The sequence below is a fragment of the Malania oleifera genome, chromosome 9 (genome assembly GCF_029873635.1).
Source record: "Malania oleifera isolate guangnan ecotype guangnan chromosome 9, ASM2987363v1, whole genome shotgun sequence".
NCBI lineage: Eukaryota > Viridiplantae > Streptophyta > Magnoliopsida > Santalales > Ximeniaceae > Malania > Malania oleifera.
In genome coordinates, this window is record NC_080425.1 from 87,279,177 (window position 1) to 87,294,727 (window position 15,551).

The 15,551-nt window shown below is 32.3% G+C and overlaps 1 protein-coding gene and 1 long non-coding RNA gene across 2 annotated transcripts; both read left to right on the forward strand.

The window, feature by feature from the left end:
* The first annotated feature begins 9,920 nt into the window (after nt 1-9,920).
* Nucleotides 9,921-13,832, forward strand: LOC131164364 (small ribosomal subunit protein uS14z/uS14y/uS14x). Its single transcript, XM_058121496.1, has 3 exons — nt 9,921-10,149; nt 11,247-11,346; nt 13,653-13,832. The coding sequence occupies exons 1-3, from the start codon at nt 10,088-10,090 to the stop codon at nt 13,659-13,661; spliced, it is 171 nt and encodes a 56-aa protein (XP_057977479.1). The 5' UTR covers nt 9,921-10,087; the 3' UTR covers nt 13,662-13,832.
* Nucleotides 13,833-14,901: 1,069 nt separating this feature from the next.
* LOC131164365 (uncharacterized) lies at nt 14,902-15,205 on the forward strand. Its single transcript, XR_009139254.1, has 3 exons — nt 14,902-14,917; nt 14,996-15,075; nt 15,153-15,205. It is a non-coding gene; the product is annotated as an uncharacterized LOC131164365 (long non-coding RNA).
* Nucleotides 15,206-15,551: the final 346 nt, after the last annotated feature.

Genomic DNA, 15,551 nt, shown 5'->3' on the forward strand with positions numbered 1-15,551 from the left:
CTCATTTTCAGGAAAATACATATGTTTATATATATGATTTATATTTGAGAAAACCCTGTTGAAAATAATGATATGTTGAATACGTGGAAAACTTGTTTAGTGTGGCATGAGTATAAAATGTATGAGAAACTGTTTTCTGGGAATGTGTTTATGATACGGGTTTTTATGATGGAAAATTGGCGCAGGGGCCGTGCTATGTGGATATGTTTGCCGACGTACGGGCTGTGCTATGTGGATGAGATTTGCCAGCGTACGGGCTGTGCTATGTGATTTGCTGGCGTACGGACCGAGCTATGTGATTTGCCCGCGTACGGGCCAAACTATGTGATTTGCCAGTGTACGGACTGAGCTATGTGATTTGCTGGTGCATGGGTCGTGCTATGATAAAATGTGTAATACCAACGTATGGGTCGATGATTTTCATGATACACGTATATATGTGAAATGATATGATTGATGTGAAAATAAATGATATGAGATATTTATGTATCACAATTTTAATATATGTTATATGATATCAGAACCTAGTTGGCTTGGTCTAGGCTAGCACTTGCACGATACCATTGCTATGTGTCCATGGTCTTTGTGATCATGATATCTGTGTTAACGCCGCTGTACGGAGTGGTGTGAGATTGGATGGTCGATGTGGTTATGTTCAAGAAGTGTGCTATTTTCACCCCTGGTGTACGGACCAGTCTGGGTAGACCCATCGGACCTACAGATTAGACTATTGACTTGGCAGTGGTCGGCCAACCATTGTCAGGTCCTGCCTTCGGCCCACACAACCCAGTCATGTGGGGGTAATACATGACAACAGCCAGCTAACCTACCAGGAATATTTTTATGTTATTATTATGATATAAGATGAGATATGCTCATGAAATGTAGTATGTTCTGCCATGTTTTGATATACATATGTTTTTCCATATTTGATAAACAGTATTAAATATGTTGTATATGGTATATGTAGAACACAGAATACTCATGTTGTCACACACTAGTATTAGTTTATTTCCCTTATTAAGAGGTGTCTCACCCCTAAATCTTATTAACTTTTCAGGAACCCCGGATAGGAGAGCGGGAAAAGCCTCGCTAATATAGTACGGTTTATCTGCCCATTTTAAAGGGTAAGTTTTTGTAGGGACTGTTAGATTTTGTGAGAATGTCCCTAGTTATGATTTTGGGATGTATATATGGAAATATTGTGGAATATAGCAACTCTGGTATATTGTAATACATGGTATTAAGATGTACATTATTGTATATTTTCTGCTGCTAGGGTTTCTGCTGTATGTTCTGATTTATCTCTGGTACCCACGGGTTCAGGTGGATAGTGACCTGTTGAGTTGGAATGTGGTATTGATTTTATGATGATTAAAAAAAAAAAAAAAGTGAAAATGAGCAGGTCGTGACAGATTGCTTATCCAAATGAAATGATAAAGGAATTTGAGAAACAAATTCCCGAATTATTAAATTTGGGTCTCATTATGCATAGTAAAAGTGAGCACAAAAGTGCTGCATTTATGGTAACAAATCATGCCGAACAGGTGCGAGATAAAGTCAGGTAAGAAGAACACTCAAACACACTTACAAAGAGATTTTAGCAATAAAAGTGAGTAAGAATGAGCGTAGGAGACTTAAAAATGGAAGTATAAATTTTTGAATTTCAAAAGATTTTTACTAATTAAGATTGCTAATCATTTTTTAATTTTTTGCAAATGAGGGGAAATATATAGAATTTCTCAAAATTACAACAGTTAAGGACATATTAGTCATTTTATAAAAAGTTCAATTGAGGTTAATAAATTTTAACCGTGTTTTAACCTTGGTAATTCTCGCTAACCCGAGAGCACCGGTCGATCGAACTTAAGGTTCGGTTGACCGAATGGCTAGGTTCGGTCGATTGGGAGAAATTTGAACTAGAAGGATGGTCGACTGGACTTGAAGGTTTCAAAGGCAATTTTTCAAATTCGTGCGGTTCGGTCGATCGGGTCTTTTCGAACTAGCAGGTTCGGTCGATTGGGCGATTGAAATTTCCCACATGGGGGTTCGATCAACTAGGGTGTTGCCCATATAATCTTGGTCGGTCGACCAAGCGGTCAACTTGTTGACCTGGTGGGAGTTCGATCAACCGAACTTCCTTATGTATAAAGGTCCGAACTTCCTTACGAATAAAGGTTCAGTCAACCAAACATGTCAAATTGGGCATTTTCGATATTTTTCTCTTTAAAATGTTGCTTTTATTCATATGATAATTAACTTAAATTTGATAGGGCACTCATTTATGCATGCATAGGGAACTTAAGGTCAGTCTAGGTATTTTTTAGCTTATCTATCCTACCATGCAGGTAAAACACTAATTATTACAAACCATTTTCCCTAATTACTATTATAGACTCAAATTGAATAATAATGAATTATAACATAAAATGATCTTTAGGGTCTTCATACTTTTCTTCATGTGCTATCAAAGTATTTGCGAATATAAATCTGCACATAAACTAGATAGCCATCAAATACTTGAGTATTTGTCATTATCAAAATCAGTTGTGACCTATGAGGTCAACAAACCTTCGTCGACAAACTGTAGAAGGACATTCGTCGATGAACCTCTTCCTTCATCGACAAACCCTAACCTGAAATTTCCTTTTGGGATCTCTTCGTCAACGACGCCTGAACTTTGTCAATGAAGCACAGAATAATACTCGTCGACAAAGATAGGGCATTCGTTTACGAATCCTGCTGCCGCCCTTTAAAATTTTCCTTTTTTTCTTTTCTTATTTATTTCCTTATTTTATGGGTTCGAGTTTCTACAGCAACTGCTTAACTTAACTCTCTGTCTCAACACACAATTTCTCTCTCCATGTTCCTCACATTTCTGCCACAATCAACTCACACAATTCCACACACACACACACACACATCTCATTTATAACCATGGATGGGAGGTGGAAGTCAAAATTAGGTGGCTTAATTTCAACATGGTGGATAGGGTTGGTGGCCATTGGTCTCCAACGTCAATGAAAGATGTTGGGTTGGTGCGGCTGCCGAGTGCAGATGTCTCCACCTTCTACAGAATTCAACACGTTCAACTTGTTATATATTTTTCATTGCATCAATCTTCAACAAATTAGAGGGTTATGATGAAAAGAAATAATAATATACAAAGCTACAAATGAATCAAACCATTCATGTTGATTTTTCGTTCATAATATAAATTAGTGATTCATAGGTTTAATTTTGACATGTATTAATAAATGAGCTAAACTTGAATATAAATATTTTTGACTTGTCTCGACTCATGAGCGACTCAATTACAGATTTGATTGAATTTGTTTCATTAGGTTAAAAAATTATGATTAATTTGTGGGCTCGTTTTGTAATAACCCGAGGAAAAAAATTATTATTAAAAAAATAATAATAAAATCAAGAGTAATTATTGATTAGTTAATTAGTTAAATATTATTAAATTAATGTATTAAATAAACAAATAAAAAAATAGTATGAAAAAAAAATTAAGGCTAATTAATTAATTAAACATTATTGAACTAATTAATTAAATAAATAAATAAAAGGGATAGTGTGGAAAAGAAAAAAAAAATTGAAATAAAGATATATATATATATATATATATATATATAAAATATTAAATGTAATAAGATGGATTGGATTTCAATTTGAAATCCAATTCCATCTCTTTTACTGCATCTCTCTACGTATGTCTCTCAGTCTCTCACAAGTTCTCTCACTCGATGTTGTTAGCTTAACAAGTGCCGATCGGGAAACGGAAGGTGTCATTGGATTCCTAACTCCTCCATCGATATTTCTACTGGAGCGAATTTATCGTGAGAGGGGCGTAGGCATCATTCTTGGGATAAGGTAATTTTTCCCTAATTTCTTAATTTCTCGTTAAATATGCTATTGAATTGACGATCATGTACCACCATGGGATCTTAGTCGTGATTGTCGTCATTTTTGCGTAGATAATTTTTCAATTAGGATTTTCTAAGCCCACTCCAAATCGAGAGTGAGATTTGAGAAATTTGGTAATTTGACTATATTTAAGGATATATTTAATTATTTAGAATTTATGATCCTAGGAAATATTAAAATAGTATTTTATTTATGATTAATTTAATAGAATTAAGATTTTTGATTCAGGGTCCGGGTGAGCACCGCAGGTATTTTTCGGGGTTCTTGTTGGCGTAATTTAAGAAACCAGGTAAGGAAAAATTATATATTAAATCATATTTTATGAAATTAAAGCTAATAATTTATGTTATAATATATGTATATTTTGGTGTGAATTATTAAAATGCCAACCATGTAAAATTATGATTTCTGAGTTTAGGACCACTTATTTAGTTATGTATTTGTTGAAATAAACGAAAGAAAGTGAAATGAATTTTCTGGATAATTATGTAAGAAATGAAATTATATTTTCAGTAATTAAATGCTAAATGTGGGTTGGTTATTTTACAGGAATATGTATGAATTTTTTTGTTAAATTGCGTGGCATGAGATTCTATGCAAATATATGTTAAATGTATGAGATGCAGGCTAGGTAAGTAAAGTATTGAGAATAAAATATGATATAAACTATGTTGTTTGTGTATGTTAATGCAACTATGTAAACAACTGAAAATTCTGGGTAAAACAGTTGAAAGATTTTGGGTAAATGTATGACAGCTGAAAAATACTGGGTAAAACAACTGAAAGATATTGGGTAAAACGATTGAAAGATGTTGGGTAAAATAGTTAAAAGATGTTGAGTAAATATATGATTGTTGAAAAATGTTGGGTAAAACATCTGAAAGATGTTGGGTATGTAATAAAATGAAATGATAATGGAAATGAATAAAACGAAAATGAAATGTGAAATGCGAATAATGTAAAATAGGAAAGATTCACTTAAAGTGAAATGAAATAAAATGTTAATGTTATGAACATGAACGTGTGAATGATTGAATAATGACAGAAAGAATAATGTATTATGATACTAGAAGTATTTATACTCGTAGAACACGTTACGATTGGGTGGAGCATACTCTTCGCCCGAGGGCTTGTTGAGAAAGGCGAGTACGCTAGTAACTTTAAGTGTGACTATAACTACATAACGTACTAGGGCAGAGGAAACCTACTTGTATGGACGGGTAGATTTCCTTATCCCTAGGGCTTTCGTCGGTAAACCTTTGTTTGAACTGTGCGAGTACGAGATCAATCTAACACTTTAGGGCTTACTGAGTAAGGTGAGTGCCCTGGTATGCTTTATTAGTGACCTTAGGGTTACCTAAATATCATAACAGAGAGGTGCTACTTATTTGGGCGGGTAATCACCCCTATCATCAGATAATCTCATAAGTTAAATCTTTTGCATGTGATTTATTAGGTTCAGAAAATGATTTCAAAAATTATGTTAACGATTTTCAAATGTTAAATTTTATATTGTTATATAAACTCATGTTAGTTGCACACTGTTTTAATATATTGTTTCTTGCCTTACTGAGATGTGTCTCACCCAAATATCAATTTATCTTTTTCAGGATTTCCTCAAGATCGAGCTTTGAGAGCTCAAGGTTTTTATAACATTATTGGGAAATAGAAAAAGAAAAAAAGTATATTTTTTATGTTAATTTTGGGATGTATAAAATTTATGTTTTATGTTTTAAGATTGTTGAGTAAGGAATAATTGTAAAAATACTGAAATGTTTTAGGAGTTATGTAGATTTATGGAAATGCAGGTGATGGATGATTTATTATGAATTATAGTTAGAATTAGTAAACTCTGGTATTATGTTATATGGAGATTATGTTTATGTTTTCCGTTACGTATATTATGGATTATGGATTATCAAAGATTTTATCAGGTTTTAACACGTTGGACCCGGACCCGGACCCGGGTTTAAGGGTTCAGGGCATTACATTATACTATCAGAGCAATGTCTAGCCGAAAGTATGATTAGATTCACATCGTTTGGATATAGAAATATTAGAGTATTAGGTTAGGGATAATTTATACCAAAGTATTAGATTGAGTTGCAATAAGAATAGGAATAGGTAGATTAAGATACCATTAAGAATTTTGTGTTGTGTTTCGTAAGTTTGGGGGCAAAAATCCTTTGGTGGTCTTCTGTGTTTTTCTAAAAAAGTAGTTAGCTTAAAAAAATCATTGTAAATCCATCAATGGTGATGTTTCCGAGTAGAGAAATTCGAACTTGGGATTTGAACTCGAAGGTTAAGTTGGTTGATTTAGGGTAGAAAATCTTTGAAGGAGAATAATTTAAGTGATGTGATTTAATGGTTTATGGTCAAGTTGGGTGTTTGATATTTAAATTTGAGTATATGGAAATGTGTTGTATGAGGTTAAGGAAATAATTGATTAGCTAGCAAAAATTTAAGGACGAAATTCTTTAAAGGATGGAAAAATATAATAACTTAGGAAAAAAATTTATTATTAAAAAAATAATAATAAAATTAAAAGTAATTATTGATTAGTTAATTAGTTAAATATTATTAAATTAATGTATTGAATAAACAAATAAAAAAATAGTATAAAAAAAACAATGAAAAAAAAATTAAGGCTAATTATTAATTAATTAATTAATTAAACATTATTGAACTAATTAAATAAATAAAAGGGATAGTGTGGAAAAGAAAAACAAAATTGAAATAAAGATATATATATAATATTAAATGTAATAAGATGGATCTTTTTCACTGCATCTCTCTGAGTATCTCTCTGCGTACCTCTCTCAGTCTCTCACAATTTCTTTTACTCCTCTGTCCTCATCCTCTTTCTTCTTGATTTTGTTAGCATAACAAGCGCCGATCGGAAAACGGAATGTGCCATTGGATTCCTAACTCCGTCACCGATATTTTTACCGGAGCAAATTTGTCGTGAAAGGGGCGTAGACATCATTCTTGGGGTAAGATAATTTTTTTCATAATTTCTTAATTTCTCGTTAAATATGCTATTGAATTGATGATCAAGTACCACCACGGGGTCATAGTCATGATCATCGTCATTTTGGCATAGATAATTTTTCAATTTGGGTTTTCTAGACTCCACTCCAAAGTGAGAATGAGATTTGAGAAATTTAGTAATTTGACTATATTTAAGGGTATATTTATTTATTTATAATTTATGGCCATAAGAAATATTAAATAGTATTTTATTTATAATTAATATTTTTTATTCAGGGTCCAGATGAGCGCCGCAGGTATTTTTCGGGGTCCCTGTTGACGTAATTCAAGAAACAGGTAAGAAAAAATTTTATATTAAATCAGATTTTATGAAATTAAAGCTAATAATTTATGTTATATTATATGTATACTTTTGTATGAATTATTAAAATGTCAACCATGTAAAACTATGATTTATGAGCGTAAGACCACTTATTTAGTTATGTATTTGTGGAAATGAAGAAAGTGAAAGAAATTTTCTGGATAATTATGTAAGAAATAAAAATTGTATTTTTAGTAATTAAGTGCTAAATGTGGGTTGACTATTTTATAAGAATATGTATGAATTTTTTTGTTAAATTGTGTGGCATGAGATTTTGTGTAAATATATATTAAATGTATGAGATGCAAGTTAAGCAAGTAAAGTATTGAAAATAAAATATGATATGAATTATGCTGCTTGTGTGTGTTAATGTAACAATGTAAACAATTGAAATATGCTGGGTAAAACAGTTGAAAGATACCGGGTAAATGTATGACAGCTGAAAAATACTAGGTAAAACAATTGAAAGATGTTAGGTAAAACAGTTGAAAGATGTTGGGTAAAATAGTTGAAAGATGTTGGGTAAATGTATGACAGCTGAAAAATGTTGGATAAAACAGCTGAAAGATGCTTGGTATGTAATGAAATGGAATGATAATGGAAATGAATGAAATGAAAATGAAATGTGAAATGTGAACAATGTAGTATGTGAAAGAGTCACTTAAAGTGAAATGAAATGAAATGTTAAAGTTATGAACATGAATGTGTGAATGATTGAATAATGACAGAAAGAACAATGTATTATGATACTAGAAGTATTTATGCTCGTAGAACATGTTACGATTGAGTGGGGCATACTCTTTGTCCGATGACTTGCTGAGAAAGGCGAGTGCGCTAGTAACTTCAAGTGTGGCAGTAGCTGCATAATGTACTATGGCAGAGGGAACCTACTTGTATGGGTGGACAGATTTCCCTATTATTTTGGCCATTGCCTGTAAACCTTTATTTGAACTATGTCAGTACGAGATCAATCTAATACTCGAGGGTTTAGTGAGTAAGGCGAGTGCCCTGGTATGCTTTATTAGTGACCTTAGGGTTACCTAAATATTAGAGTAGAGGGGTGCTACTTGTATGAGTGGGTAATCACCCTTATCTTTAGGTAATCTCGTGAGTTAAATATTTTGCATGTGATTGATTAGGTTCAGAAAATGATTTCAGAAATTATGTTAACGATTTTCAAATGTTAAATTTTATATTGTTATATAAACTCATGTTAGTCATACACTGTTTTAATATATTATTTATTTTCTTACTGAGATGTGTCTCACCCGAATATGAATTTATCTTTTTCAGGCTCGAGCTTTGAGAGCTCAAGGTTTTTATAGTATTATAGGGAAATAGAAAAAGAAAATGATATATTTCTATATTAATTTTTGAATGTATAAAATTTATGTTTTATGTTTTAAGGCTGTTGAGTAAGAAATGATTGTGAAAATACTGAAATATTTTTGGAGTTTTGTAGATTTATGGAAATGCAGGTGATTGATGATTTATTATGGATTATAGTTAGAATTAGTAAATTCTGGTATTATGTTGATTATGTTTATGTTTTCCGCTGCGTATATTATGGATTATCAAGGATTTTATCAAATTTAACGTGTCGGACCAGGGTTTAAGGGTTCGGGGCGTTACACGTTTAGTAGGTTGAATTGTGGTTGGTAATATGACATAAAAGTACGATTATCTCTAGATGTGTGATTTTTTAAGCTCAAATTACAAAATTTGATAAGCTCAAACTAACTTTGTAAGGTAAAAAAACCTTGTAATAGTACTAATAAGAGTCAATTTTTTTACAAATACCTAATCTCTTATAGGGAGAATTTCTAAAAGAACAAAGGAGTTGTTTATTATCATTGTCAAAAATTAGAAAAAAAAAAAAAAATAGAAGCAGAAATTAAAAATTAAAAATTAAAAATCAATAATTTGTTTAGTTAATATTTAAAAAATTAATACAAATTAAAAACTTCGTTAAAAAAATGTTCATTTTCATTTTAAAATAAAAATATTACAAAAAAATGTGATTAAAATAATAAAATTACAAATAGAACACATTAAAAAATTACTATAATAAAAATAAAATTTATTGTAATTACTTTACTTAATTATTCAACTTTCAACATTTACTTTACAATAAAATTTTGATTGGACACGACAATTGAAAAATGGTAAAAGTATTTTGTAATTGACTTTATTGTTATTTTAAAAAATTTATGTCTATTTTTTTTATTTTAATTATATTTAAATTTATGCAATTATTTAATTTTTATTTTAATTTAAAAGTATATAAAATGAAGAATTTAATAAAAAAAATATTTATGGATGTTAAAATTTATGGTAATAAGTTGGTAAAAAATTGAAATTTGGATTTTATGATTTTTAATTTTTGGCAAACAATGATAAAAAAAAAAACACATTTTTATAATTTATTTTTTTATTATAAAAAAATAAAAAAAACAGAAAATAATAATGATAATAAATAGATCCTAAGTTACTTAGTAATTTAGACAAAAAATAAGTTTGAATTCAAAACGAGCTCCATTAAAAATTCAATTTGATAATTTAAATTACGCGTGTAAATTGTAGAATTGTAAATCTTCGGTAGGCTTGGTTGGGCTCCAGCACCATATTCGGGTCTATCCAGACGGCGGTTTGACCCGTTTACCTGGGTCTATTTTGGTCATTATAACTGTGTATAATTTTGAACGCACTCGACCCATCATCAACGTGTTTTAGGGTTTTTGGGGTTCACAGTTCCATACTCGTTCTCCGCCTTGAAAGCTAGGGTTTTGTACAGCTGAAGGAATGGGTCATTCGAACGTCTGGAACTCGCATCCGAAGAGCTACGGCCCTGGGTCTCGTGCCTGGTGAGACAATCGATCCTGTCTTCCTACCGACTTCTTCATAGAGTGTTGTATTGCTCTTACGAACTCGTCTAGCGCGTTTCTTAGACCTTGTTTGTGTACTGAGCCGAACCTGCTCCATCATTAGATCACAGATGATAATTGTTTTTGGTTATATTTTGCTCACGGCATCTCTATGCGGCTTTAGTAGTTCTGATTTATTATTTAATTGTTCCGACAGCACGGGTTATTGTTTTCTTGCAAATTGTTGTGCCACTATGATTTTTTCCAGGGCACTCAGTACCAATGATCGAGCGTATATATTCGTAGGTTTTCATTATGTTTTTAATTATTAACCATACTTTAGTTTATTGGTGAGGTGAGCGAGGCCGGTATAAAAAGTCTCACACTCACATTCGTCTAGCTTTAACCACATCTGTGGGAGCATTAACTTGGGTTATCCATGAAAAGGTTTACTTCGCTTAATCTTTATTTTTCCCTTTCCTCATTTACGAGGAGCAATTGCCCTGCAGTGGGGATGACGTCAACACAGGATGCACTCTCACATCCTTGGTGGGGATGACATACCACTGGGCTCAATCCTCGCATCTAAAAGTTAGTTTGAAATGCTGAAGAACGATCTGGCCACGAAAAAATGGGCATTGCTGGCTGACTAGCTGTTGACAATCTAAGATATGAGTTGGTTGGCAAACAAATTGCTTAACGCTGTGTGGAACCTTTAATGCAGGCCTATTGTTTTTCAAAGACTTGGCCATTGATTTATTCAAGCTGGCTCTGATTGTATTTTTGAAAAATGAAGTAAAGGCCTCAAGAGGCAAAGCGCGTCAATGTTATTGAATGAAGCTGCCCATGATTTTTAAAGCACAAATTTGTATCTGTTGTCTCCCAAGCAGCGAAAAAAGTTGCAATTAGGAGCTTAACTAACTTATTTTTATGTTTTATTTTTTTGTTTATTTTGGTAATATTTGACAGACATAGTTAGATACAGAAGCTACTTATTACCCTTCAATGATTTTGAGTGTGAATAGTAAGGGACTTTTCTATTTTTTTGCTTAGTACAATGTTGCATTCTAATTTTTCCTCTGCATGTTTGTTGTTAGCCGAGTTTGTGGAAACCCACATGGGTTGATCAGGAAGTACGGGCTTATGTGTTGCAGGCAGTGCTTCCGTAGCAATGCCAAGGAAATTGGCTTCATCAAGGTTAGTTTATGCTCAGGGTTAAGGAGATTTATGCATGACTTGTTAATTTATTAATTTCTCTTAGCAGTTTGCAAAGTGTAAAGGGCTTGTAATGTTTGCAAATTGTTTTTGTTCTAAAATCGAAAAGAAGAAAAATAAAAATGGGAATGCTGAAAACATTTTCGTTTTCTTGGTGGCTTTCAATAATTGGTGAATCCCTTTTTTGTAATATTGAATATTCTGAGAACATCTTATCATTTATTGACTATGGCATAATTTCCATATTATACCATTTGTAGTTTGATCTCAAAAGAATTTACATATTATGATTGTGTAGCTAATTATAATTTTTTTATTTATTTTCAAAATCAAGGGATAGAAGCTGTCATAGCCTCTTATCTTTCTTTTGCCCATGTGTGTTTCCTTGTGTGTATATGAGAGAGAGGGAGGTTCTTTAATTGTAAATATCATTCATCTCAGAGTCTTGTCATGTTTTTCACTAAGTATTCTATTTAGAGGCCTTACAAGACCACTAAACTACACTGTAGAAATATTCCAAGTCTAACCCCACCATTTTGGTAAGTTGGTGACATATTAGTTAATTATTTTATTTTTATTTTTGCAATTCTTAAAATCCCCCAAAAAAAGAAATCTAAAAATCAGATTTAATACGTCTTATACTACTGAGAATAGTGGTCCTACAGTAGATAGAATGCTTAAATCTCCTCTGTCCTAAAAAAATTTGATCTTGAGCTTGAGATCTTATTTCATAAATATCTTTATTGGTCTTTGGGTGTTGAATATCCTTCATAATGAATAGATATAAGATTTTCACAGTATTGTTTTGAAGTCCAGATCAGTCTTTGAACTGGGCAGGAGATTAGGTCGATTTAACTAGTGACTTGGTGGTCAGATTGGCCGATTCATATATGTATATTTGCATTTTTGATATTAACATTTTATATATTTTGTAGGAATCTTTTTAAAGCATTTTTCAAAGAAAAATAGAAGCTTTTTTAATCAATATTTAAAAGTATTCTATTTTGTTCTAATCATTATTTAGCATCATATAAACAACACTGAAGTCAACATGATATAGTATGATGTAATAAATAGTAAAAGTATTTATAAATGCACAACACTGAAGTCAACATGATATAGTATGATGTAATAAATAGTAAAAGTATTTATAAATGCACAAATATTCATAGTTTATAAACATAATATATTTATAGAGAAAATTGTTATATAAAATCCAAGCAAATATCTATTTCCTGCAATTATGGTTTTCATGCAACTTTTTATAATGTTTTCTTGAAGATTAAATTAAGATTTTCTTGTTCTTTAATTGAAAATTATTTTTGTAAGTTACTAAGTTTAATGAGTACTTCATTTTCTTATCATATGGTATATCTTTTCAAGTTTTTTTTTGTTTAAATAAACATCAAATCTTAACTATTAGTTTTTGTATGTTTAACAAGTGTCATATGATTATTGAAATTTAGAAAAGATGCATAAATATGTTATTTGTTAACGCGTGTCGCATGAAATGAACTAAGTTTGGTACTGCGTTCGTAAGTGCCCTATGATTCTTTCTCTTGCTCAGTGTACTCTCTCCTCACTTTGGTCTTTCAGTGTTTCAGTAGCTTCAAGTTCAAACCAACCAACCTGCCGGCTCAATCTGAGCTGAGCCGGGTTAGACTGGGTTGAGGGGGTTCACTCTGGTTTAATTAAAAAATTAAGCTTCATTTATTAAGGCTGACCAAGTGGCTGATTCAAGTTGAATCCAGTCTGTCTGGTTGGTCCCAGGTGAAATTTAAAACACTGGTTCACAGAATTCCATTAAACAGACTATAAATGCCAAGTGTATATATTTTTTGGAAAAAAAATGCTTTGATATTGAAACTCAGATCTCTTTTACCTAAACCTAAACCTCATCCATCTTGAAGTACCACCATTTTTCCTCTGACATTTGCTTATTAATAATTTTGATTGCTTTGTAAAGTTTGATAACTATGCAACCACACTCCATGCTTATATATTAGTTTGTTTTGGTAAATTATTGATAATTTTGTTTGTTGATATTCCCCTCCACCCCCAGCGGTCAATATCAGTTGCTCCATTACACTGCATTTTAATATTCTCTATGGGTGGTCCTAGAATGCTTGTAAGAAGCCTGTACTTTTGCAAGATATGCATTTGTGCCTTTGTGGATACTTTTCTGCACATTTGGTATTTGTTTTTTGCTTTGTTTTTGTTATGTATATTCTTATTCTGGTGGCTAATTGTTGTATTTTTTTTTCTTTCATTTTTTCCACACTTTTCAGTATCGTTAAGGAGGGAGATTTTTAGGAGGGGGATGCTTTGGCCCGCCACCCCTGGAGATTAAATAAGTTGAGACTCTAGTTAAGTTGTTATTTCCTTCCAGTGTAAACTCTAAGTTATCATTTCATTTTGGTATGCTATGATATTATTTGCAATTTAATGGAATTCTAATTTTTGATTTATCTGCCCCTTTCTTTTGGGGTGTCAGCCTTGAATGTTATTATTGAAGTATTCTTATGAATCAAGTTGTGAGTGCTTATACCATGATTTGATAATTTGTGCGCACTGGCCTTTCACATTTGCTGAAGTGGGACTGCTGTACCGCCCTACTATTGGTGCAAAGGTGAACCATTTATGAAGAGAAATACATGCCTTAACATGGTTATCAATTGCGGTAGTGGGTAGCATAATAGTATAACGGTAAGTGATAGTAGTGGGTGCTACATTATGAGAAGTGGGTGTAAAGCTTGAGAATTTTTTTCAAGAACGTACAACGTGTATGCTAGTGTACTTGCATATTTTAAGTTTTAATCTTTCTTAGGAGTTTTAGTGCATTTTGGATCCTTTAGTTCAATTAATAAAGGTGTTTGGTAAAGGTAGGAAGTTTGCATTTGTTTTAAACTACCATTGACAGAAAAATTACGTGTGCACTTATTTATACTTATTATTCCAATGTGTGATAAATTCATAAGTGTGTTAAATTAATTAATAAAATAAGATATATTATAAACTTTTAATTTATTCGATATATAAGACATACGAGTAATATAAATGTAAAATAACTAGAAAAGAAAGGTTGCAGTTGAAAAATATGAAATATAAATATTAAAAATAAATTTTGTATCATGATCGTCTTCTTTATAATCTTTTCTCCTATTTGTGACATGGTGTATTTAGAAAGATTTATGAAGGGAGGGGGCTGGGGGACGGAGGAGAAAAAGTAAAAAATAAAATAATTTTTGATGTGGTTGCTTTTATGTGATGGTCGAATGGTCGTTTTTCTTTTCACAGATTTTGTGATGTGTAGGGGCATTGGTAACCCAAAATCATTACGTAAAGACATTGCCACTGCCACTATTTAACACCATGTTAGGGTGCAAATATTTTCTGGCATACTGGATTGGTCGTCTATTTCTCATTAAAGTGGGGAAAAAAAAGATCTAGCATCCTTAGGAGGGCATTTTTATGCATGATGCCCCCTTTTCTCATTCAAGGCGTAGCATCAATGGTGGAATCCACTGGCTTCATCGTCTTTGCCAAGCTAAATGTAAGGGAGATAACGAATGGGGTTTATGTTTGTTAATTCAGTGGGCTGGGACCAATTTTTTTTTTGGTTATTTTATAGATCAAGGGCCATGAGCTAAAATATTAATCGGTCTTAAAACTCACGGCTCAATTCATGTGTGAACTCTCCATGGACTTGAGGTAATTGTCTTGGGTGTCAACTGTGAAACAGTGCTTTATACTTCTGTTACTCGATACTGACTTTATTTGATGAAAAGATAACATAGAGGCATGAAGCACAGGGCTTGCAGCTCGGGTTGGCGAGGGCAACAATGTCTTGTGTTGGAAGAATGCTTACACTAATTTAATTGACCATGGCTGAGGTTATCTTTGTTGGACAGAGACATGTTATTGACTTGCTGTTGGCAAAGTCTGAAGCTGATGTGAAGAGTAATAGGGAGTGTTATGGAAGTGGTGGAGAGTTGTGAACGAAGGAAACGAAAATTTTGGAAATTTCCCCCATTAGTAGGCGAAGAATTCATGCAAGCCGTAGGAGTTGGGAGCCAAGTTTAGAAATTTTGTGGTGGATACTGGATGGAGTGTTTTTTTATTCGGCAAGTGTGGAAGCTTACAATAAGTAGCTTAAAGAGAGAGGATCGGGAAACATGCCTACGCAA